At 43.2% G+C, this 24,061-nt stretch overlaps 3 protein-coding genes across 3 annotated transcripts; all 3 read right to left on the bottom strand.

The window, feature by feature from the left end:
* Positions 1-14,117: 14,117 nt before the first annotated feature.
* Positions 14,118-15,226, bottom strand: LOC113037800 (trace amine-associated receptor 4-like). The gene has a single exon (XM_026195148.1). The coding sequence runs from the start codon at positions 15,135-15,137 to the stop codon at positions 14,118-14,120; it is 1,020 nt and encodes a 339-aa protein (XP_026050933.1). The 5' UTR covers positions 15,138-15,226.
* An 832-nt stretch (positions 15,227-16,058) lies between these two features.
* LOC113037801 (trace amine-associated receptor 4-like) lies at positions 16,059-17,124 on the bottom strand. Its single transcript, XM_026195149.1, has one exon. It carries the CDS (start codon positions 17,122-17,124, stop codon positions 16,261-16,263), a length of 864 nt encoding a protein of 287 aa, XP_026050934.1. The 3' UTR covers positions 16,059-16,260.
* A 5,072-nt stretch (positions 17,125-22,196) lies between these two features.
* Positions 22,197-23,310, bottom strand: LOC113037802 (trace amine-associated receptor 4-like). The gene has a single exon (XM_026195150.1). The coding sequence runs from the start codon at positions 23,196-23,198 to the stop codon at positions 22,197-22,199; it is 1,002 nt and encodes a 333-aa protein (XP_026050935.1). The 5' UTR covers positions 23,199-23,310.
* Positions 23,311-24,061: the final 751 nt, after the last annotated feature.

Raw genomic sequence — 24,061 nt, forward strand, 5'->3', positions numbered from 1 at the left:
AAAAAAATCATTAATCAGGATGTTACAAGTAGAGTTAAAGTATGCAAACAAAACCAAAGTAAGGAAATGTCTGTATAAAATTTTCATGTTGCAATTCATTGCCAATGATTTAATCACGGTTTCACTAGTTCACGCTTACATATAATTAGCTGAGGTATGGTATGCGTATTTGGCGTGCTGTCCGGGGAAGGGCTCCGAGCTCGGGAATTGCCCGAAGCTAGAGTACCCCCCCTTCCCCGTATATTGTAAAGTGAACTTGGAGTGAGGAGATGGGGTGGAGGAGGGATGCTGATAAACCGTCAATGGATAGAGGTAAGTCAGCGATATTTATACTGTGGGATTGATTACTTGATTGTGGTCCACCTGTGATGATTAGGCTAAGTATCTGACGCGCTCCTCCCGAATCTTCATAGATAATTACATTTCACTAGTTCACGCTTACATATAATTAGCTGAGGTATGGTATGCGTATTTGGCGTGCTGTCCGGGGAAGGGCTCCGAGCTCGGGAATTGCCCGAAGCTAGAGTACCCCCCAAAAAGGCAAATGTACAGGAGGACAGCCGCCAGTTTAAAGAATGCCCCCCAAAAAGCAGAGTACTGGCGGGGGCTGATTTGGTTTCTGAGAAGTTATCTCGTTGGCAGGCTGGAAGGGCCTACGTACTCCGGAGGGAGCGACTTGGGCGTTGAGAGAGTAGGCCCTACCAGCTGCAGCTAGTGAACTACGTGGTTGTTGGCGCCCGGTCGGTAGGGCTCGGGCCGATGCTCAACTGGACTTTTTTGGCGTTGGATCGGTGAGCCCTGCCGGCCGATGAGGAGGAGCGGCGTGGTTGTGGTGCCCGACCGGGAGGACCCGAGTTGCCTCGACCGGAATAGGTCACGGTGTCGGCGTACGGGCCCTACTGGCTGATAGCCCCTGCTATTCAGTGGGTGAAGGGCCTAACGCTGACCGAGAGGGCCCATGAAGCCTCCGACAGGAGATTGAGACTCAGGATGACGGACGTCTGGGTCCTCTCGGTTAGGCAGATAAAAAGCTTTTGGGCCAGCCGACAAGGAGGACTCTGGCAACATCCGAAGGGAGATCCCGACTCACGGCATCGGCTGGATGAGATTCACTTGCGGCTGGCAAGCATAGGCCCGTCCGGGAGACTCTCGCCAGACGTCTGAAGGGAGCGCACGCGACAGACGGGTAAGCCTCGGCGGACGGGGAGGGTTGGAAAGGAAAACCCGACTGGGAGGACTCTCGCAGCATCCGATGGGGCCTCAAACTCAGAACATCGAACGGGTAAGCCTCGCCAGACGGGGTTAAAAGATATGAGAGTAGCTGAGGGTAGCTTTTTTTTTTTTTTTTTGCAGGATTTGGCGAGAGGACGAGACTCGTGGCGTCGGACGGTTAAGCCTCGCCTACCGTCAAATGGAAAGGTAAGTTGTGTGGCCGAGAGACTGTTGCCGACGTTCGAAGGGAGCACACACATCGAACGGGTAAGCCTCGCCGACCGTAGGGTGGAAACGTAAAGCAAGTCTGACCAGGAGGCTCTCGCCAGCGTCCGAAGGGAGCACACACATCGAACGGGTAAGCCTCGCTGACCATAGAAAAGGAAAAGGTAAGGTTGTCTAACCGGGAGGCTCTCGCCGGCGTCCGAAGGGAGCACGCGCATCGAACGGGTAAGCCTCTCCGGATGGCGGACAGAAAAGGTAACGATAGGTGGCCAGGAGGCTCTTGCCAGCGTCCGGCGGGGACAAACTGGGTGAGCCTCGTAGGCCGTAGGTTGGAAAAGGTAAGTTTGCGTGGTCGTTAGGCTGTCGTCGGCGTTTAAGGGAGTTTGCTACTCCTGGCAAGAGACGGTTTAGCCTTGGTGACCATAGGAAGGAAGGAGAGTTTATTGTGTGTTAGGTACTTGCAGCATTTAAGCAGCTTGCTTGTAGGTTAGTAACCTGAAACACACAGTAGGGTCGTGGTTGGCTGGCCAGGAGGCTGTCGCCGGCGTCCGATGGGAGCACTCACATCGGACGGGTAAGCCTCGCTGGCCAAGGGTGGAAAAGGTCAGGTTGTCTAGCCAGGAGGCTCGGACCGACGTCCGATAGGAGCTTAGCTCCAGGAATCGAACGGGTAAACCTCTCTGGCTGAAGGACGGAAAAGGTTGTCCGGCCGGGAGGCTCTTACCTTCGTCCGACAGGAGCTTAGCTCCCGGATAGAACGGTTAAGCCTCGCTGGCCAAAGGACGGAAAAGGTAAGGTTGTCTAGCCGGGAAGCTCTCGCCTACGTTCAATGGGAGCCTTGACTCCATGCGTTGGGCGGGTAAACTTCTCCGTACGAAAGACAGAAATGGAAAAGCAGGTAGCCGGGGGCTTTCACCTACGTCCGAAGGGAGTGTGAGCTCCTGGCAACGAACGGGTAAGCCTTGCTGGCCGCAGAATGGAAAAGGTGAGGTTGTCTGGCCAGGAGGCTCTCGTCAGCATCCGATGGGAGCTCAAGCTCTTGGCATCGAAGAGAGAAGCCTTGCCGGCCATAGGATTGAAAAAGGTAAGGTTATCTGGTCGGGAGGCTATGGCCAGCATCCGGTGTCTTTTTATTTATCATTTATTTATTTATTTTCTATATTTATTTTTATTTTTATTTATTATATTTATCAAAATTGCGACACCAGATGGGTAGTCTCTCCAGCCATCGGAGGGAAAATTGAGATTGTTTTATCTGCGAAGAGCTCGTTAGTGTTCGGCGAAAGCGTAACTTGCGGTATTGGATGGGTACATCTTGCCATCGAAGGGAAAATTTGTTTGGGCTGCAATGTACTCATTGGTGTTCGATAGGTAAATGTCGTTTTTTTTTTTTTTTTTTTTTTTTTTTTTTTTTTTTTTGGTTAATCGGCCTATTTTAATCGGGTAAGCTTCGCTGGTGGTCGGATGGAAAGTCCAAGATTGATTAAGTGGGAAAGCATCTGGCAGGATTGTAATACTTGCGATGTCAAACGAGTAAGCTTTGCTGATAGTTGAATGGAGAAGGCAAAGGTTGGTTCAACCGGGAGCCCTCTTGCAGGGCCTGGCAGGGAGTTCGATACTAAAGATTTATTTGTCTACGAGGGTAGACGCTGTGAGGCTTACTTGAATAATTGTTTAGCAAATCCAATGAGCTGCTTCCGATAATGAGTCCGAAAAAATCTTGGTGCAGTCATAGTATCCGAAATTAAGAGTGCAAAAATAAATTGGATTTCCTGTGCCAGTGTACCCCAAATAGGTGCCATGTATCGGCAATGTGGTCATTGTCAGCACGTGAGATCGATGGTACATATCGACGATGTAATCGTGCATGGGTGGAGTAAGAGAAAGATTCTTTATACTTTCTGAGCTTACTATTTACCATTTTGACCATGCAGGTGCACGAAAAGAGCCTATGGAATCACCAATAATCAAAAAATATATACTTTCGGACGTACTGATACACTGTTATTAAGTATAAGTACTATATTTAAATACTGCTAGGTCATGTAGTCGGCACTACGGTCATCTCGCTTGTCCGGTGAATTTTTTTTTTTTTTTTAACCTACGGGCTCACATCATCCTTTGAGAGCACGGGCGAGCGGGAAATGCAGTGCTGAGATGGGATAACGGAGCAGTTTGATAGCCGATTTAAGGTAGGCCGCCTAATGATTATTATAAAAACGTTGGTTGGAAAATGGGCCTAATATCGTCTTGGCTATTGTCGATACATGATGCTATCACCGCAAGCTCGGATGCATTGCATGCCTTTAGGCAGAGGTGATGTGTGGTATTTATTTATTTATTTTTATTTATTTATTTATTTATTTATTTATTTTATATATATTTAGGTGTAGGGAAGGCTCCTGCGGGAGCAGACGCTGCTACAGCAGTGGGGCTGCTACGGCAGTGTGGAGGTATAGGAAAGGCTCCTGCGGGAGCAGACACTGCGTGGCAGTGAGGAGGTGTAGGAAAGGCTCCTGCGGGAGCAGACACTGCGCGGCAGTGAGGAGGTATAGGAAAGGCTCCTGCGGGAGCAGATACTGCGCGGCAGTGAGGAGGTGTAGGAAGGCTCCTGCGGGGGCAGACACTGCGCGGCAGTGAGGAGGTATAGGAAAGGCTCCTGCGGGGGCAGACACTGCTGCGGCAGTGGGGAGAACGGGAAAGGCTCCTGCGGGAGCAGATACTGTTGCGGCAGTGGGGAGATATGGGAAAGGCTCCTGCGGGAGCAGACACTGCAGCGGCAGTGGGGAGATACAGGAAAGGCTCCTGCGGGAGCAGACACTGCAGCGGCGGTGGGGAGATACAGGAAAGGCTCCTGCGGGAGCAGACACTGCAGTGGCGGTGGGGAGGTACAGGAAAGGCTCCTGCGGGAGCAGACACTGCAGCGGCGGTGGGGAGATACAGGAAAGGCTCCTGCGGGAGCAGACACTGCGGCGGCGGTGGGGAGATGCAGGAAAGGCTCCTGCGGGAGCAGACACTGCAGTGGCGGTGGGGAGGTACAGGAAAGGCTTCTGCGGGAGCAGACACTGCTGCGGTAGTGAGGAGGTACATAAAAGGCAACTTGCTTCGGCTGCTGTAGATGTTGGCTGTGGGAAGAGTAAAAAGTGTTAGTAATATTTGATGGGGCAAGCTAAAAATGGATGGGTAGCCTACTGTGTTACCAGCTTAGCAATTTGTTGCCTGATTTGACAATTCCTCAGGCCTTGTCCACCTTATTATGTTCCTGTTGGAAAAGCATCTTTCCTCTCATTTGGCCTCCGGGCTCTTTAGACGGACTCCCGAGCGGATACGTTTGGAACGCTGTTTTCACGTTGTATTATGGACTGTGGAAACAGAGGCTTTTGGAAACGATTGAGCATGTTTAGTCTTTTTAAGGCGTTGTACCGAAAGACATGATTATAGCAGTAACGTTAACCCCTTACCAGACACCCCCCATTTTTGGCATGGAGGCAGAAATTATATACCCAAAATAAAGATGTTTCTGTTCATGATTCTTTTTGACTAGATCCATGATCAACATTTGTCCATGAGCTAACACTTTGACGTTTACCGTTCAGGAATAGGAATAGTTTTCCTGACATGATGGAAAATTAATCACTGGAATTATGTTTTATCGAAATATTGGTCAAATATAAAAGCCAAAGTCTTTGGACTTCAATTGATGCGCGGTTTATCCAGATCAAGTAAGAGAGTGATGTTTAACGTGCTGTAAAAATGAAACGTAGACTGGGGGCGTTGGCGATGCTTGCAGCAAATGGGTTAACAGCAGTTATGTGCTATTCGCTTCCAAGTGGTTTCTAAAGAGATTTACTTTCAGGTTTTTTCGTATTACGGTCCTTAAAAGGCGATGGTAATTTTACTCACACTTGCTATCCTGCATCTAAACACGAGGGCAGATGCGTTTTAGATTAATTTTGAGTGATCACGCCAGTGAATGGTAAAATAGGTCCCTAAATGATTTGGTCCTACCAGGAGACTTGCATGGAAATTAAAATTTTAAAATTAAATTAAGCATTTAGCAGGCGCTTTTATCCAGAGACTTAAGTTTTTTTTTTTTTTGAACTTATGTCTGTATCATTTCGGCGAGGTTTAAACGTGCGCGGTAAGGCGAATGTAACAATAATAATAAATAATAATAAGAATGCATTTTATTTGTAGAAACAAACGCCAAAAGCAATACAACAATTCATTAAAGACAGACAGTCTTGAATAAATGTGACTTGTGACCCAACATAGGTGCATATCTGACGTGCAGAAGAAGTACATTCCATAGCTTAGGGGCTTCATATGAAAAGGCTCTTTGCCCCATGGTCTTTAGCTCACATTATGGCTGGTGAAGTGAAAGAGTTAGTAGAGCGAAGAGAGCGTGATGGAATATAAGGACTGATGAGTTCACAAAGATGCTCAGGTGCAGTCCCATGAAGTGCCTAGTATGTTAAGATAGAAATTTTAAAATCAATTCTCACGTTTACGGGAAGCCCGTGTAATTGTGAAAGAACCGGTAATGTGTTCGCGAGGAGAAGTACAAGCGTGCGGCAGAATACTGAAGCTTGCTCAACGATTTAGTTGGAAGGCCTGAGAACAAGGCATTACGATAATCTAACCTAATGCCTTTGGCTTCGTGGTTAAAGTGGCATCATCATCCGACGGAACGGTGGATCTGTAGTCCAAATCTATGCGGGATCCACACCCCGGATCAGCGGGTGGCGGTAATGCACCTTTACGTTGGTTTGCCAAAACCGCCATAAAACGCTACTAGAAGAAGACAGAACTACGTCAAGACGTAGTTTAACAAAACTTTAGCCGCAAAACTGCTTTTAGATGCAACACTTTGAATGCGAACTGCCGTAAAATCCAATGAAGAAAAAGAAGAACCTGTTTTTTTAGCGTCTTCGCCTGGAAATGTATTAGTCTGCGCGCCGCTAGAGGAAGCGGCCTCACACTGCCACTCGGCCGGAACGCCGTGGTGAAACACTGAGCCGTGGTTGGATTCTTTCTGCTGCAATCCAGCGCTCTACGAGAGCTCGGTCTCGGGCGGCACGATCGTGTATCGAGCAAGACGAGCTCGGAGTTGCACGGTCTATTGGCCACGATGTGTGGCTTGGCGAGGATAGCAGCTGTCGCGATGACGCTTAATGCTGCTCAACGGCCGTGTTTGGCTGGGTAGAAATGATCTCGGGTCCGGCAAAAGCAACAGGTCTTATAAATCCCCTGTTTAGCGCTCTTCGTTGGTACGAAAATTGGGTCTGTGATAAGGTGACTGACGAAGCGAACCAGCATGCTGATAAACCGTCAATGGATAGAGGTAAGTCAGCGATATTTATACTGTGGGATTGATTACTTGATTGTGGTCCACCTGTGATGATTAGGCTAAGTATCTGACGCGCTCCTCCCGAATCTTCATAGATAATTACATATATGGTTGTAAAGACGCGGAGGCGGCGTTAGAATCCATGTGCAGTTTAATAACATCCACAGCAGACAAATCCAAACAGTAGGCAGAGAATCGTAATTGTAGAAGGCAGAGAATCATACACAGATAGGCAGTCCAATCCAAACAACAAGACAGTGGGCAAATCCAAAGGCAGAGACGAGGAAACCAGGCAAAGATCATACACAATAAGGCAAACTATGGCAATGGGAAAACGCTTGGTAAGGCAGACAGGCTGGCAATACTTCGCAACGTGATTGTGGTTGCAGCCATGCTTAAATGTCTATCAAACAGGAAGTACAAGAGAAGCAGAGGGAGTGGAACACAGTCAGTACTCAGGCGAGGGCTCCCTCTGCTAGCGTGGCGTTACAGAATCGCCCCCCCTACGAGCGCCTCCTGGCGCTCTACGAGGACGTCCCCGTGGTCGCGGTGCTGGACGATCGGGTCTGGCTCGATGAAATTCCTGAATTAACGAAGTATGTCGTGGGTGGCCACCCATGATCTCTCCTCTGGACCGTAGCCCTCCCAGTCCACCAAGTATTGAAGCTGACCCCCTCTTCGTCTGGAGTCCAACAACTCCTTTACTGCATAAGCCGGGGTTCCATCAATGTCCAGCGGTGGAGGTGGCTCCTGGTTCTCGACGTTGGGGTCAGTATTCGGGTGGAATGGTTTCAGGAGGGAAACATGGAAGGAGGGAGAGATACGGTAGTTAACGGGAAGCTCCAGTTCATAAGTGACCGCATTAATCTGTCGTAAGATTTTAAATGGGCCTACGTACCGTGGGCTGAGTTTCTTGCTGGGCAGCTGCAACTTGAGGTCCCGAGTGGAGAGCCAGACCCTTTGTCCAGGTTGGTAGGGGGGATGTGGACGACGTCGTCGATTAGCTAGGTTTTCCTGACCCCTGATGGCTCTTTGCAGACGTACATGAGCACTGTCCCATACCCTCTCGCTACGACGAATCCAGTCGTCGACTGCAGGTACTAGTGATGGTTCTCCAGACCACGGGAACATTGGGGGTTGGTATCCTAGCACACACTGGAACGGTGTAAGGCCTGTGGATGAATGCCTTAATGAATTTTGTGCATACTCTGCCCATGGAAGGAACTCTGACCACCGATGCTGCTCACATCCACAGTATGATCTGAGGTATCTGCCAATTTCCTGATTCAGTCTCTCCACTTGTCCATTCGATTGAGGGTGGTAACCTGAAGTTAAACTGACATTTTGTTTGACTGTCCAATTGTTTACAAAATGCTCTCCATACCTGAGACGTAAATTGTGGTCCTCGATCAGAGACAATATCTTCGGGGATACCGTACATCCTGAAGACGTTGTGGAACATCGCTTTAGCTGTATCCATAGCTGTGGGAAGACCTTTCAGAGGTATGAGTCTGCATGCCTTAGAGAAGCGGTCAATGATTACAAGGATTGTGGTGAAATTATCAGATGGGGGTAGATCGGTGACAACGTCAATGGATAGGTGTGACCAAGGTCTCTGCGGTATGGGTAATGGTTGTAGCAGACCTGATGGGAGCTCTTTGGGGGTTTTTGACTGTGCACACACAGGACATGACTTGACGTAATTGGCTACATCTTTGATCATCGTAGGCCACCAGAAGGAATTCTGCGTGAGGTGTAGTGTGCGAGAGATACCTGGATGCCCTGAACACAGAGAAGTATGGACCCACTGTAAGACTCGTGGTCGAATCCTGGACGGAACATAGTGTTTATTAGCAGGACAACCTTGAGGTGTGGGTTCGTTGTGCTGTTCTTTTTGAATCTCATCCATTATGTCCCACGTGACTGGTGCTATGATGATGGACGGTGGCAGGATAGATTCAGGTTGTTGATCGGTCAATGGGTGGTCATGTCTTCTGGACAGGGCGTCTGCCTTACTATTTTTACTGCCAGGGCGGTAAGTGACTGCAAATTGGAACCTGGCAAAAAACAAGGACCAGCGAGCCTGGCGAGGATTTAATCTTTTAGCACTCTTTATATATTCGAGGTTCTTATGATCAGTGATTACCTGGAAGGGGTGAGCGGAACCCTCCAACCAGTGCCTCCATTCCTCAATGGCTGCCTTCATAGCCAGTAGCTCTTTGTTTCCGACATCATAGTTTCGCTCAGCATCCGTGAGTTTCCTGGAGAAGTAAGCACAGGGGAAGAGCCTGCCTGGTTGTCCGTGGCGTTGAGAGAGTACTGCCCCGATCCCACAATCGGAGGCATCAACTTCCAGTATAAATGGCAAGTTGGGGTCAGGGTGTTTCAGGATAGGTGCTGTGGAAAAGCTGTTCTTGAGGTTAGCGAATGCCTGTGTAGCTTGATCAGTCCATTTCAACTTGGATGGCTTTCCCTTTAATAACGATGTCAAAGGTGCGGCTGTGATACTGTAGTTCCTTATGAAATGTCGGTAGAAATTTGCAAATCCTAGAAAGCGTTGAAGCTCTTTCACGGTGGTGGGTCGTGGCCATTCAGTGACTGCTTTGAAACTAGCTCAGTGCACTGAAGCAGAGGACCGGCAGGGGATGACTGTACTAGCTGCTCTAGAGACCTCCGTAGAGGTAGCGAGCCTCTCAGCACCACTAGTTTCCAGGCAGTAACTGCGTTTGCTAGTCGCACAGGGTGACAAATCTGTGGCTCGACGAAGCTCAGTGTGCCTAGAGCCACTAGTTTGGTGCCCTGAAGCAGACCGTAATAGCCGCTCTAGAGCTTGGAATTCGTGGGGAGAGTAGGTTTCTTAACCGAGGATGCAGATTCGGGTGAGAGATAGCTCGCAAGCGTCTCTTCAACCCGAGGCATCTCCAAATACCCCTGTGATTTTGCATCCGCGATAGTTGAAAAAGTCAACGTCGAGGGCCCAAAAATGCGGGAAGTATACGGTTTGCTCCATGACTTCGACAGCACATCATGGAGATCAGAAACCTATCCTCCAGCTTACTACGTGTGGGGGTCTCTTGTTCTCGTGGCCAATCAAGCTGCAACCTGTCCACCACGCAAGTAACCTCTCGCGAGAGGAACGCTCAAAGGCGGACTGCTCATGGCCCGAAAACCCAAGAGATATATAATCCTCCTTGTGAACCGAAGAAACACCAGACCACGCTTCAAGATCATGAGAGAGGATACGTGGATCTGGTGATACTGCAAGTGAAAGGGACGACCCCGTCACTCGCTTGTCACGCAGATCCGCACAAGAGCCCTTCGATGAAACGGTGGGTGCGGTCTGAAAATAACTCAGACGGACACAAAGCATCTTCACTGAGAGCAGTTCACAATGCTCGCACTCGCCCGTCTCTAAAGCCAGAACAGCGTGCTCTTCCCTCAAACAAACAAAACAGTAATCATGTACATCCAGCTTATACATAATCAAGAGTATTTAGGAACACTACTACAACAAAGATCTGTAGCTGACGAAAAGAATCTTACTGACGCACACATGCACAGAATGATCTGAAGACAAAAGACCTGGGGATGCACCTGTGGCATATCTATTTATAGCCCCATGTCGTGAGTGCGCGCCCTGATGACGTCATCAACCTGTTACGGTTACAATGGAGGACAGGAGGCAAATGCAAGTAAGAATGTTAATTGAGAGACAATAATGATGAGGAGATATATGTATATATATATATATATATATATATATATATATATATATATATATATATATATATATATATATATATATAATATTTTTGCCTGTGTTTTTTATTTATTTATTTATTTATTTTTTGGGGCATACCCGGTTTCACCTGACGTTGTATCAACCCCTTGTATCACATTTGGTATCAGATGTGGGATGGCTACTCTCAAAACGGTGCAGAGAGGCAGGATGCCTAGGGCGGGGCATCGGTCCCAGATCAAAGCTATCACTGAGTCGGAAGTGGCATGGGACACTGCTGAGTCTACAGAAGAGGAGGGAGAGGAGAATCCCCCAAGTCCAAATCACCTCAAGAGGCCGTCTCTTCTGCTCCAACATCTAGTGACAGGATGTTTGCACTGATGTGGAGTGATTGAGAAATGAGCGACACCTGCTCGACCCACCGGTCTCGAGTCCCAAGGAGGAGATGAAGGATATAAAACAGGATTTTAGTTTGTGTTTTGATTTTGTTTGTGCACGGCAGTCAGCCGTGAGGGGCTGCTGCGCTGTTTTGTGTTTATTTTGATTAATAAAGTTTAAATTGATTGTCTGCAGGTTCCCGTCTCCTTCTTCCCGAAGATTATGAAGTTTGTACATCATTACAGCTATATAAATAAAGGTGACTTGACTTGACTCACACATATATAAAAACTGTTGAAAATTAAACAATAAAAAGGCGATCGCTATAAGTACCACCTCCATCAGCTGACATGTGCGTCAGAGCACGTCACCAGCAGTCACGAGAGAGCAGCAGAAATTAAAATATACTATTTTTCCACTATCTTTCATTCACTTTTTTTTTGGTGGATCATCTCATTCTGTTTGTGACACTGTACTCTGCAAAACCATGCCGTTTCTTTTACTACCAAGATGCAGTTTCTTAGCATGAGTTATTCCATAACGGACACAAACAGTTTTGTCACTGAAGAACTGAAACGTTAACAAAGGAATTATGATCCATATTACAATGTTATTGCTTCGTTGGGCTAAACGTGCTCCATGAGATGTCATTCAGTGGACCCTTGTGACCTCATGTTTTTATGTGTACTGCTTATGTGTACACAAATCTGGCAAATACATTCTTTATAAGCTTTCCATTGAAAAACAGTGATCTGTCGTCGATGCTTGAGGCTTAGATCTTTATAATGATATACAGTTTGTCAAAATTAAATTTGTCCTGTTTCATTTAATCTATTGGTAAACACTGACACGTGCGAGTTGAGTGGTGTTAAGGATGCGGGCGTCGGGTGCAGGTTAACAGGCTTTTACTAAAGGAGTTGGTAGAGGGTCTAACAGACAAGTCGAAGATTTGGATTTATTTATTTCTGAAGTAGTCAGTAGAGGTAGAGAAAACAGAGTTAGGAGGTGCGCAAGAGAAAGATTGACAGGAGTAATGGTGGAAAGTACTATAAGTAATTGCTGATGTACTTTTTTAACCTTAGACTCAAAAAAAGTCATAAAACGATCACATAAGTCAGTGGAATACATATCAGATGGCAAAGAATCAGGAGGTCACAGAATATTGTTTACCACTGAGGAAAGAAACCTGGAGTTCCCATTGCTCCAATTATTCTAACATAACTCCAATTAAGTTGGAATTCTAATACAATTTAGCTTTAGACATTTAGGCATTTTTGTAGTTTTGAATATATTCAGTATACATTTCTTTATGAATAGTAAGGCCAAACCTGATGAACAAACATTAAGTTCAGTGATAAATTTATTCAGTCACTTAGAGGATGGATTAGCTGTAGTATCACAGTGAGAATTATCCAGTGCAGGATTTAAGACAGCATTAAAATCACCACCCATCACTAAAGGACAATCAATCTGCTCAAATAATATATTGGAAATATTTTTGAAAAATGCAATGTCATTATGTGCTAACCAGCGCTAACCTGTCATTATGTATTTTACAGCGCATAAAAACAATTCTACCTTCATCATCATTCCCAATATGTTAAATAGTTAAATGTATCCTCCTATCAACTAAGATAAGCACCCCTTTCATTTTATTATGAGCACAAGAAAAGGCTGGCAGTTTGTAATACTTGTTTACAATGTGTCCCAATGTGCCCCATCACATTGTTTAAATGGGACTCTTGTATCAGAGCACAGGAAATCTATTTAATGTGCAAATATTCTAATATACAGGTACACTTAATAGGATAATTAAGGCCATTCACATTCAATGATAAAATATTCAGAACCTCTATTGTGTGCTCGCAACCCAAGACATGTCCCCTAGAAGTCCCACTGATCCAAAACCTATTCTCCACTAGTCTAATAAATATTAATAAAAAATAAATAAATAAATAAATAAGACATTATTATTTACAAGTCAGTGGACGAGCGCACAGGATGGGGCAATATTTCAAAAATAAATTAACTAGTGTAACTTACCTTCTTACCTACTAGTGCTTTGTAGGGTTACAGCATATGTCTTCAGTGACAGTGAAGTAACAAAATCCTCTGCCTTTTGAGGAGACTCAAACATCATCCGCTCACCTTTGTGCTGTAGTTTAATTACTGCCGGATAGGTGAGGAAGGGCTGGAGATTGAGTGCTGTCATTTGTATATTCAGATGTAGATCATGGAGTGCTGGGGACAGTACTGAGTCAATTACTTCTCTTACAGTCGAAGCCACAATTGAATCACGTGTACTCTGTTGCTCTTTGAGTGCTAACTTGATACCGTTAGCTAGCAGTGTCCTCTCTTGAGAAGGTGTTATTTTAGATTTTTTTCTTTATTGTTGATTGTTCAATCTCTCTTTTGAGAAGGTCCTTGACTGCTGGGGTACTCATAGTGGGCTATAGATAAAGATTGGTTCAAAAATTACTGGCAGGATATATACAATTTCAAAAAAAAAAAAAAAAATGGAGCAGAGCGAAAGACTATGCTTGCATTGCAGCCAAATGGTAAAGTGTTCCCTATGATTTATTATAATTAAAGGTTCTCTGCCAAAGTAACAGTTGATATGATGATAAATGGTTCCATTTTTTAAGAGCTTGTTTTTAATGTTTTTTTTTTTTTTTATCTGTAACTTTTTTATCTGTAATCTTTTCAGAGTCACTTCATTATTGAACTTTTGGAGCTCCACCGTACAACTACAAAGACCGTCAACACACACTCAACAGGTTTGCTACGTGATAGCTTTCTTAAAATCCCTATACATTTTAACTTTCAAATTATAACTGGTAGTCTATCAGTCACGTCTTTATTCTCTTTTAAGTTTTTAATAAGAAGATACAAATGTGACCAGGTTTGGTTCAGTTGAGGATACTTCCCTTAATCACCTGGATCTTGATCAGGAAATTAAAACCAAACAAACTCCTAAAAGATGAATGGTTTTCTAATAGGAGACTATTTTGATGTAAATAATGTATTTAATGTATTAAAAGCTATTTATAATGTAAATTTCACTAAAAGGGGCAGATTATAGTGCAAACCCGGCATGCGTGCCCCTCTTTTCCATCAGATTACTAAAACTTTTAAGACAGCTTCCAGAAAACACATTTGCAAAAGCATATATGAAATTTATTGTGATGTATGAAATAAGTGTGAGATCAGTATTCATTCAAATATTAATGTGTTAGAATGCTTGATTCCACAGATATAAGTGGATATGAGAATCTTAAAAGCCTTCTGAAAACAAGGGTAGAAAAATCCATAAATCAAGGGGTTACAAGTCGAGTTGAAATATGCAAACCAAAACAAAGCATCAAAAACAACAGCTGGGGTCCAAAAATTGAACAAACTGTCTAGAACAGACGCAGTAAAAAAAGGCAGCCAGCAGAACAAAAAAACACCCATTACAATGGCCAGAGTTTTAGCTGCTTTTCTCTCTCTGTGAGCAGAGCTTTGGCTCTTCAACCCTCCAGTCACTCTTTCTGACATAACTTTTGCATGTTTTTGTGCAACATAGAAGATTTTCACATACAGAGAGCTCATGATCATCCCTGGAAGGAAGAATACGAGAACTGGAGATATAATACTCCACTCCTTGTTAAAAACCACAACACAATTTCCCACACAATAACTCTGCAATATAAGCATCTCTATTCCAACTGCACTCATCCCTGAAAACACAACAGAGAAACTGTACAAAAAAGAAAAAAGCCATATGAAGGTAATAAAAACAATCACAGTGTTGTTTGTGACCCTCATTTTGTACCTCAGAGGGTCACAAATGGCCCAATACCTGTCAACAGATATTAAACTGAGATGCAGTAAGGAGGACATACAGAAGGCCATGTCTAAACTAGAATTCACTTTACACAAGAAATCTCCCAGATACCAGCAGCCTTCAACAGATCGCACCATGCTGTACGGCATGACCAAAGAGCCCAGCAGACAGTCACTGGCAGCCAGAGAACGAACGATCAGATGAGTTGGAGACTGAAGCTGTTTGAAGTGAGAGACTGAGATGATGATCAGCAGGTTCCCAAAAACTGTTGTGAGGATCATCAGCACAAAGAATGCATACAATGCCACTTTGACAACAGTAAGACGATGCAGTTTTGGACAGGAGTTTGCCCGGAGTGGATAGCAGAGAAACATATTCTCAGTTTGAGTCTTATTTGAAGTCATCATCTGTTCCAAATGCTGAGATGATTTTCTTTCTTAAAAGGCTGACAATTATCAACATTTGTTTAGTGAAGATAAATATAAATATATACAGTAGTACAGGCCCATCTATTTTAACTCACTTAATGAAGTCACAGCAGCTGAGTTTTGTTCATAAATACCCTCATATTTGAAGTGACCCTCCTACTCCTGACACTGTTACCCATAGTTACAAAAACATTAACTCTGGAGATTAAAATGAAAAAATAAGTGAGCATTAGATACACTATGGGAGTATCATGTATTTCATGCAAAATGTGGTTCTATAAAATATTTCATGCCATATTTCATGAGCTGAACTCAAAGATCTAAGACTTTTTCTATGTACACACAAGGGCTATTTCTCTCAAATATTGTTCACAAATCTGTCTAAATCTGTGCTAGAAAGCATATCTCCTTTGTTGAGATAATCCATCCACCTCACATGTGTGGCTGTCACAGTGTGTCTGGTCTGTGTATCACTGGGTGTCCACTAGAGGTCTCACTCCCCCTTATCGTCACTGTTCATTGTTTTCAGCTGTTTTCACTTACATCATTTGCATTTGTCTTTAAATACCTGGGTTGTTTCCATCCTTGTTACGGAGTCCTTGTTTAATGTCAATGTGTTTTACATGTCCGTCAACTCTTGCCCTTGTCTTGCTTTGCCTTGCCCTTGCCCTTGTCTTGCTTTGCCTTGCCCTTGCCCTTGTCTTGCTTTGCCTTGCCCTGTGTTCGTGTCCTGTTAATGTTTGGTGTTGGATATTCTGGTTTTGACCCTGCTTGGACTGTTTACCCCTCTGGATTTGCCCTATATTAAACTGCTTACCTGCTATTGGATCTCTCCCTGTTTTCTGTGTTGCCTCACGTGACAGAAGGACTCCGTCCACTACGAGATCCAGCGGTATGCCGTTTAACTCTTCTTCCCAAGCCATCGAGCGGGAGAGAGGCGGTCGCTTTGAAGGAACCCGCCTGGTCGTGTTTCGCGGGACCAGGGGAGGTCGTTGAGGAGGAGGTGGGCGAGAGGAAGCACAGCATTAGATGGCCGCCGACCCAACGCCACTGCGGTGCATAACCACCAACCCCGCACCACGAGGCCAGATGGAAGCCAGCCTCACCCCATAGGGCAAGATGGCTGCCAGCTCAGGTCAAGAACAGACGCAGTAAAATACGGCAGACAGCAGAACAAATAAACACCCATGACAATGGCCAGAGTTTTAGCTGCTTTTCTCTCTCTGTGAGCAGAGGTTTGGCTCTTCAACCCTCCAGTCACTCTTTCTGACATAACTTTTGCATGTTTTCGTGCAACATAGAAGATTTTCACATACAGAGAGCTCATGATCATCCCTGGAAGGAAGAATACGAGAACTGGAGATATAATACTCCACTCCTTGTTAAAAACCACAACACAATTTCCCACACAATAACTCTGCAATATAAGCATCTCTATTCCAACTGCACTCATCCCTGAAAACACAACAGAGAAACTGTACAAAAAAGAAAAAAGCCATATGAAGGTAGTAAAAACAGTCACAGTGTTGTTTGTGACCCTCATTTTGTACCTCAGAGGGTCACAAATGGCCCAGTATCTGTCAACAGATATTAAACTTAAATGCAGTAAGGAGGACATAGAGAAAGTCATGTCTAAACTAGTATGAACTTTACACAAGAAATCTCCAAGATACCAGCAGCCTTCAACAGATCGCACCATGCTGTACGGCATGACCAAAGAGCCCAGCAGACAGTCACTGGCAGCCAGAGAGCGAACGATCAGATGAGTTGGAGACTGAAGCTGTTTGAAGTGAGAGACTGAGATGATGATCAGCAGGTTCCCAAAAACTGTTGAGAGGATCATGAGCACAAAAAAAGAATACAATGCCACTTTAACAACAGTAAGACGGTGCAATTTTGGACAGGAGTTTGGCCGGAGTGGATGGCAGAGATACATATTCTCAGTTTGAGTCACATTTGAAATCATCGTCTGTTACAGATGCTGAGATTATTTTCTTTGTTATAAAGTAGAAAATTATCAATATTTGTTTAGTAAAGATAAAAAAATATAGAGTACATGGCCGATGTACTCCGAGCAGCTGAGTTTTGTCCATAAATACCCTCATATTTGAAGCAGCCCTCCTACTCCTGACACTGTTGCCCATAGTTACAAAAACAACTTTAGCTCAGGAGATTAAAACAAAAAAATAAGTGAGCATTAGATACACTGTGTCAGTATCATGTATTTTATGCAAAATGTGGTTCTATAAAAAATACATTTGCTCATGTTTGCATACAGGTGCATATCAATGTGATTGAAAAGTTCATTCATTTCAGTAATTCAACTCAAATTGTGAAACTTGTGAATTAAATAAATTCAATGTACACAGACTGAAGTAGTTTAAGTCTTTTGTTCTTTTAATTGTGATGGCTAAATGGCTCACATTTAACAAAAACCCACCAATTCACTATCTCAACAAATAAGAATATGATGACATGCCAATCAGCTTATCAACTGAAAACATCTGCAAAGGTTTCCTGAGCCTTCAAGATGGTCTCTCAGTTTGGTTCACTAGGCTACACAATCATTGGGAAGACTGCTGATCTGACAGTTGTCCATAAGACAATCATTGACACCCTTCACAAGGAGGGTAAGCCACAAACATTCATTGCCAAAGAAGCTGGCTGTTTACAGAGTGCTGTATCCAAGTATTTTAACAGAAAGTTGAGTGGAAAGAAAAAGTGTGGAAGAAAAATATGCACAACCAACTGAGAGAACCGCAGCCTTATGAGGATTGTCAAGCAAAATGGATTCAAGAATTTGAGTGAACTTCACAAGGTATGAACTAAGGCTGAGGTCAAGGCATCAAGAGCCACCACACACAGATGTGTCAGGAAATTTGCTGAACCACAGACAACGTCAGAGGAGTCTTACCTGAGCTAAGGATAAGAAGAACTGGACTGTTTTCCAGTGGTCCAAAGTCCAAAGTTTTGTATTTCATTTGGAAACCAAGGTCCTTGAGTCTGGAGGTAGGGTGGAGAAGCTAATAGCCCAAGTTGCTTGAAGCAAAGTGTTAAGTTTTGGAGTGCAATGTCATCTGCTGGTGTTGGTCCAATGTGTTAAAAATAAAATTAAAAAAAAGTCACTGCAACCATTTACCAAGAAATTTTGGAGCACTTCTTGCTTCCTTCTAGTGACCAGCTTTTTGAAGATAGTGATTTCATTTTCCAGCAGGATTTGGCACCTGCCCACACTGCCAAAAGCACCAAAAGTTAAATGACAATGGTGTTCGTGTGCTTGACTGGCCAGCAAACTTTATGGGGTATGTATGGGGTATTGTCAACAGGAAAATGAGAAACAAGAGACCAAAAATTGCAGATGAGCTGAAGGCCACTGTCAAAGAAACCTGGACTTCCATACCACCTCAGCAGTGCCACAAAGTGATCACCTCCATGCCATGATGAATTGAGGCAGTAATTTTAGCAAAATGAGCACCAACCAAGTATTGAGCACATGTACAGTAAATTAACATACTTTCCAGAAGGCCAACTATTCATTAAAACAATTTTTTTTCTTTTGGTCTTATGAAGTATTTTAATTTGTTGAGATTGTGAATTGGTGGGCCAAAATCATCACAATTAAAATAACTTCAGTCCCTGTTCATTTCATCAAGTTTCACAATTTGAGTTGAATTACTGAAATAAATTAACTTTTCCATTACATTCTAATTGAAAGTGAAAGTGACATGACATCTGGAATTTTAGTACTTTTAAAGTTTTTTTCACCGGTGAATGGCACATGATGTAGCCCAGCGGTTCCCAATTGCAGTCCTCGCGTATATCACGTCATATTTTGCATGTATTACTTAATTAACACACCCGATTCAGATAGCCAGCTCATTAGAAGAGAACTATGTGCATGAACTGTTTTCCAATCAATATTTCCCTACCCAGTGTTCATTGCTCCCTAATCCCTGTGAGCAGGGGAAATCCGGTGAGGTTTACTCTGCAACGTCTTCGCACACAGACGAAACCTACTAGAGAAAAGTATGAAGTGTGACATAATTCACCTCTGTAAATAAATACTATTTAAATAGGGGGTACAAGGGTTGGAATTGGTTACTGCTGATGTAGCCTATTGTAGTAATGTTTTATGTATTGTCTCTGGTATTCTGGTGTGTGCGTTCACGTGCTCAGGGGGCATGGCTTTGAAATGCGGTTGAAGAGAGGGTGGGACGTTCGCTTTCAATGCTATCAGGCTAAAGTTAGCATTTTCCAAGATCTCCTATTATACCTGTAATACCTGTAATTCTGTGTGAATTCTGCTGCCAACTTGTTTTAAAGAATACACTCTAAAAAAATGGTCCATTGGCACGTAATCATAAGGGAACCACTTCAAGGGCCATTTAGCATCTAACTTTAAAGACCTTTCTCAAATGGTGCGATTTAGAACCATAAGAGGAACACTATTCTCCTCCTTAGATTTGTGATGAGTTACTACACTTTCATACGTTTACTATAAATAGGAATTTACAACAGCAAAAGCTGTTTTGAATCAATTATGCTTTTCTGAGACCAAAAAGTTTTGCGTGGGGGCCCTGGAATATTTCCTCATGGGGGGTGTTGGGGGCAAAAGGGTGAGAACCAAGTCAACTCAAGTCTGCTTTATTGTCAATTCTTCCACATGTAGAGTACATTCATACAGAGAATTTAAATTGCGTTACTCTCAGACCCTTGGTGCATACAGATAACACTAACAGTAGAACATTAAATACAGATAAAATATAAAGTATAACTATACAAATAGGTAATATAAAAAGAAAGATAAGTAAAGCAGCACAAGGCACATGGCAGATAGAGTGCAAACCAATGAAGTAAACAAACAGTGCAGATAAATAAAAGAGCTTATTCAGTCTAATTTGAAGTGTCAAAAATCTCAGAGAGCAGTTCTTTGTTTATACTGACAGAAGAGGTAGTTGATTGAGGTCAGTTAAATGCTGAATGAGGTAATGAGCAGACCAATGCTGCACAAAGTGTCTGGTGCAGGACCCAGTGTGTTAGTGGGAGCTGGGGGGACTGAAGTTCAGAGTTCAATGGCACATGGGGAAAAAGCAGGGAGGGGGGGCTAGGTCGGGAGGGAGCTCAGCTTCCTGACAGTCTGATGAATGAAGTTGTCCTTCAGTCTGCTGGTCCTGGCCTGGAGACTCTGCAGTCTCCTCCCTGATGACAGCAGACTGAAGAAGCTGTGTGACGGGTGTGTGGAATCACCTGTGATGCAGAGGGCTTTACAGGTGAGAATGGTTCTGTAAATGTCCTGGATGGAGGGGAGGGAGACACCGATCTTCTAAACCACTCTCACTATGCGTTGAAGGGTCTTCCGGCAGGACACATTGCAGGCCCCATACCACACAGTGATGCAGCAAGTCAGGATGCTCTCTATGGTGCCTCTGTAGAAGGTGCACATGATAGGGGCCGGAGCTCTGACTCTTCTCAGTTTGCGGAGGAAGTAGAGACGCCTTCTGTGCTTTCTTGGCCAGTGCTGCAGTGTTATCAGTCCAGGAGAGGTCCTCTGTAATGTGCCCACCCAGGAACTTGGTGCTGCTCACCCTCTCCACAGTCGCACCATTGATGGTCAGAGGAGCCGGCTTCTTCAGGGCTGGAATGATGGTGGTAGCTTTGAAGCATGTGGGAACAACAGCATTATTAAGCGAGATGTTGAAAATGTCTGTGAAGACACCAAAGTCTCTCAGTACACGCCCAGGAATACTGTCAGGACCCAGAGATAACCACATTATCTTCAGGAAATACATTGTATTTTAATGTTGTTTTTAACCCCTTCCCCAACTAAACTGAGAGTTATAGAACATTTGAAGAACTACATAGGGCCTTAACGGCTATATAGCACTGTAACCATCCCCAAAGAACCACTGAAGAACCAATTATTTTTTGTGTCTGTTCATAATGTTAAACAAGACTACACTTTTGACCCCTAAAATAAAAAAAATAAACATTTATTTAATCATTTAACTATTACTTACCATGAAATATTTACTTGGTTTTCTGTGGGACACAAAAGCCCTTTACTTCTAAAAGATGTGACTGAGAATAGAAGTACGCTAAAAAATGCAACAACTACAAAAGGAAACAAACATTAAATGCTCCATCAAAAGATGATTTATTAAAGATTCTGTCATGGAATACTTTGGAAAAACATAGAAGATCCAAGTGCAGTTTATTGTAGTCCCACAAACAGGGCAACAGGCAGAAAACAGTAGCAAAAGGTAATCCAACACAGAGAAACAAAAAACAGAACAAAATACTCCAGCAACCAAATACTGGGTTAGCATGGTATATGTAACAGTGAACTACTGTAATAGAAAAATTATAAACAGCTGAAGGTAATGGAACAATAATCAGTGCAAGGGGTGATGGGAACTGAAATCCAAAACAAACCAACAATGGTCCAGAAGTCTGCTCTCTGGTGGCAGTCATAAGCACACCAGCTGATGTTTTATTTAGACACACTGTCCTGAAGAACCTTTTTTTCACCCTTTTTTATTTGTTTGTTTGTTGTTGTTTTTATCTGTAACTGTCAAAAAAGTCCTTTCAGTGCCAATTAGTTGCTGATGTTTTTCGAGAACCGCCATCCAACTAAATAGAGCATCAACACACATGCAACAGGTCATATCTTTTGGAAAATGTCCATAAATCTTAACTGTCAAATTATAACTTTGTTTTCTGCCAATCATGACTGTCTTTTGAAAGGGGGACAGTTTCAATGTAAACCCACTGAAATATGATCTAAAGAGTAATTCAAATTATGTTGAATTATAAAAGCAATTTATAATGTCAGTTCCACAAAAATGCATGCTATTTAAATTGTTTCATAATAAATGGAATAAATTTTGTGCATGAGGGGTTTTACACCAGATTACTAAAACTATTCCTATCATTGCTCCCAGTAAAACATATTTGCAATCCGGTTTCAGCATATATAAAATAAATTACATAACAATAAACATTTATTGTGATGCTTGAAATAATTGTGAGAGCAAGTATTCATTCAATTATCAATGTGTTAGAATGTTTGATGCCACAGAAATAAGTGGATATGAGAATCTTAAAGGCCTTCTGAAAACAAGGGTAAAAAAATCCATAAATCAAGGGGTTACAAGTCGAGTTGAAATATGCAAACCAAATCAAAGCATCAAAAACAACAGCTGGGGTCCAAAAATTTAAAAAAGGGTCAAGAGCTGCAGCAGTAAAATTCGGCAGCCAGCAGAACAAAAAAACACCCATGACAATAGCGAGAGTTTTAGCGGCTTTTCTCTCTGTGTGAGCAGACCCTCCAGTAACTCTTTCTGATATAACCTTCGCATGTTTTCGTGCAACATAGAAGATTTTCATATACAGAGAGCTCATGATTGCCCCAGGAAGGAAAAACGTGAGAATTGGACATATAATACCCCATTGCTTGTTAAAAACTAAAACACAGCTTCCCACACAATAAAACTGCATGATGAACAATTCCAAACCAATTTTGTGCACACCTGAAAACACAACATAAAAACTGTAGAGAAAAGAAAACAGCCAAATGAAGGTTGTAAAAACAGTCACAGTGTTGTTTGAGACCCTCATTCTGTACCTCAGAGGGTCACAAATGGCCCAGTACCTGTCAACAGATATTAAACTGAGATGTAGTATTGAGGAGATACAAAAGGTCATGTCCAAACTAGAATGAACTTTACACACAAAATCTCCAAGATACCAGCAGCCTTCAACAGATCGCACCATGCTGTACGGCATGACCAAAGAGCCCAGCAGACAGTCACTGGCAGCCAGAGAGCGAACGATCAGATGAGTTGGAGACTGAAGCTGTTTGAAGTGAGAGACTGAGATGATGATCAGCAGGTTCCCAAAAACTGTTGTGAGGATCATCAGCACCAAGAAAGCATACATTGCAACTTTAACCACGACATAACGAGGTACTTTCAGACAGGAGTCCGGCTGGAGTGGATAGCAGAGAAACACATTCATAGTCTCGGTTTCATTAACAGTCATCACGTCTGCTCTAGATGCTTAGATAAATTCCTTTGTAAATGTACAAAAGCAGTTAAATATAAACCAAAGTATAAACAGAATAATTTTGCAGATTACAGTTTGGTAAAGACCAATATCCAAAGAAATGTGAACATTTCATATATAGTACATGCCCAACTAGTTTAACTTCCAATATGCACAAAGAGCATCTGAGATATATATATATATACACTCTAAGATTTGAGGTAACCCACCCTACCTGTCACTGTTACCCATATTTACAAAAACAGCATGATCTCAGGAGATTGAGAAAATTCACATTTCAACTGTGAGCCCTGATGTGAAGATCAATGGATGGGTTGGAGACATTGTTAAACCATTAGTGAGGGTGCACAACTATTCTGACATTCATTTTTGTCCCATCCATTGGTATAACTATCACTATGTTAGTCACTGCAATTTTGAGAGTGTATCCCATATTCACATGCAGATGTCACACCCAAAACATTGCAGCCTGCCATTGGTCCCGTTATCACTGTAAAAAGCTACTTTTCTTCAAATTCTGAATGGATTATACTGTATGTCGCCTAGAAAGCGCTCAAAGAGTACTCCCTTCACAATTTCTATAAACTGTAAATCTTAATATATCTTAGTCTCATGACATTATGTTTTAATCAATGAAGCTCTCTAAACTGTGCAAATGTTTTCCTTATTTACATTGTTTCTACACTTTACTATAATGAGAAAATTCATGAGTGTGCAGAACCGGTCAAAAACACCAGAGTTTTGAGTGGTATCAAGTGGATTCTAACTTAAACACTTCTGTCTGGTGATTGTGTTCAAGAGATAAAAACAGTGTTAGAATTGAGCTGGGGGGGTCCGGG

The sequence above is a fragment of the Carassius auratus genome, chromosome 20, assembly GCF_003368295.1.
Source record: "Carassius auratus strain Wakin chromosome 20, ASM336829v1, whole genome shotgun sequence".
NCBI lineage: Eukaryota > Metazoa > Chordata > Actinopteri > Cypriniformes > Cyprinidae > Carassius > Carassius auratus.

Bases quoted from the DNA above. Each gene is read 5' to 3' on its own strand.
- LOC113037800 (XM_026195148.1), bottom strand. From the start codon at position 15,137: ATGATGACTTCAAATAAGACTCAAACTGAGAATATGTTTCTCTGCTAT.
- LOC113037801 (XM_026195149.1), bottom strand. From the start codon at position 17,124: ATGATTTCAAATGTGACTCAAACTGAGAATATGTATCTCTGCCATCCA.
- LOC113037802 (XM_026195150.1), bottom strand. From the start codon at position 23,198: ATGACTGTTAATGAAACCGAGACTATGAATGTGTTTCTCTGCTATCCA.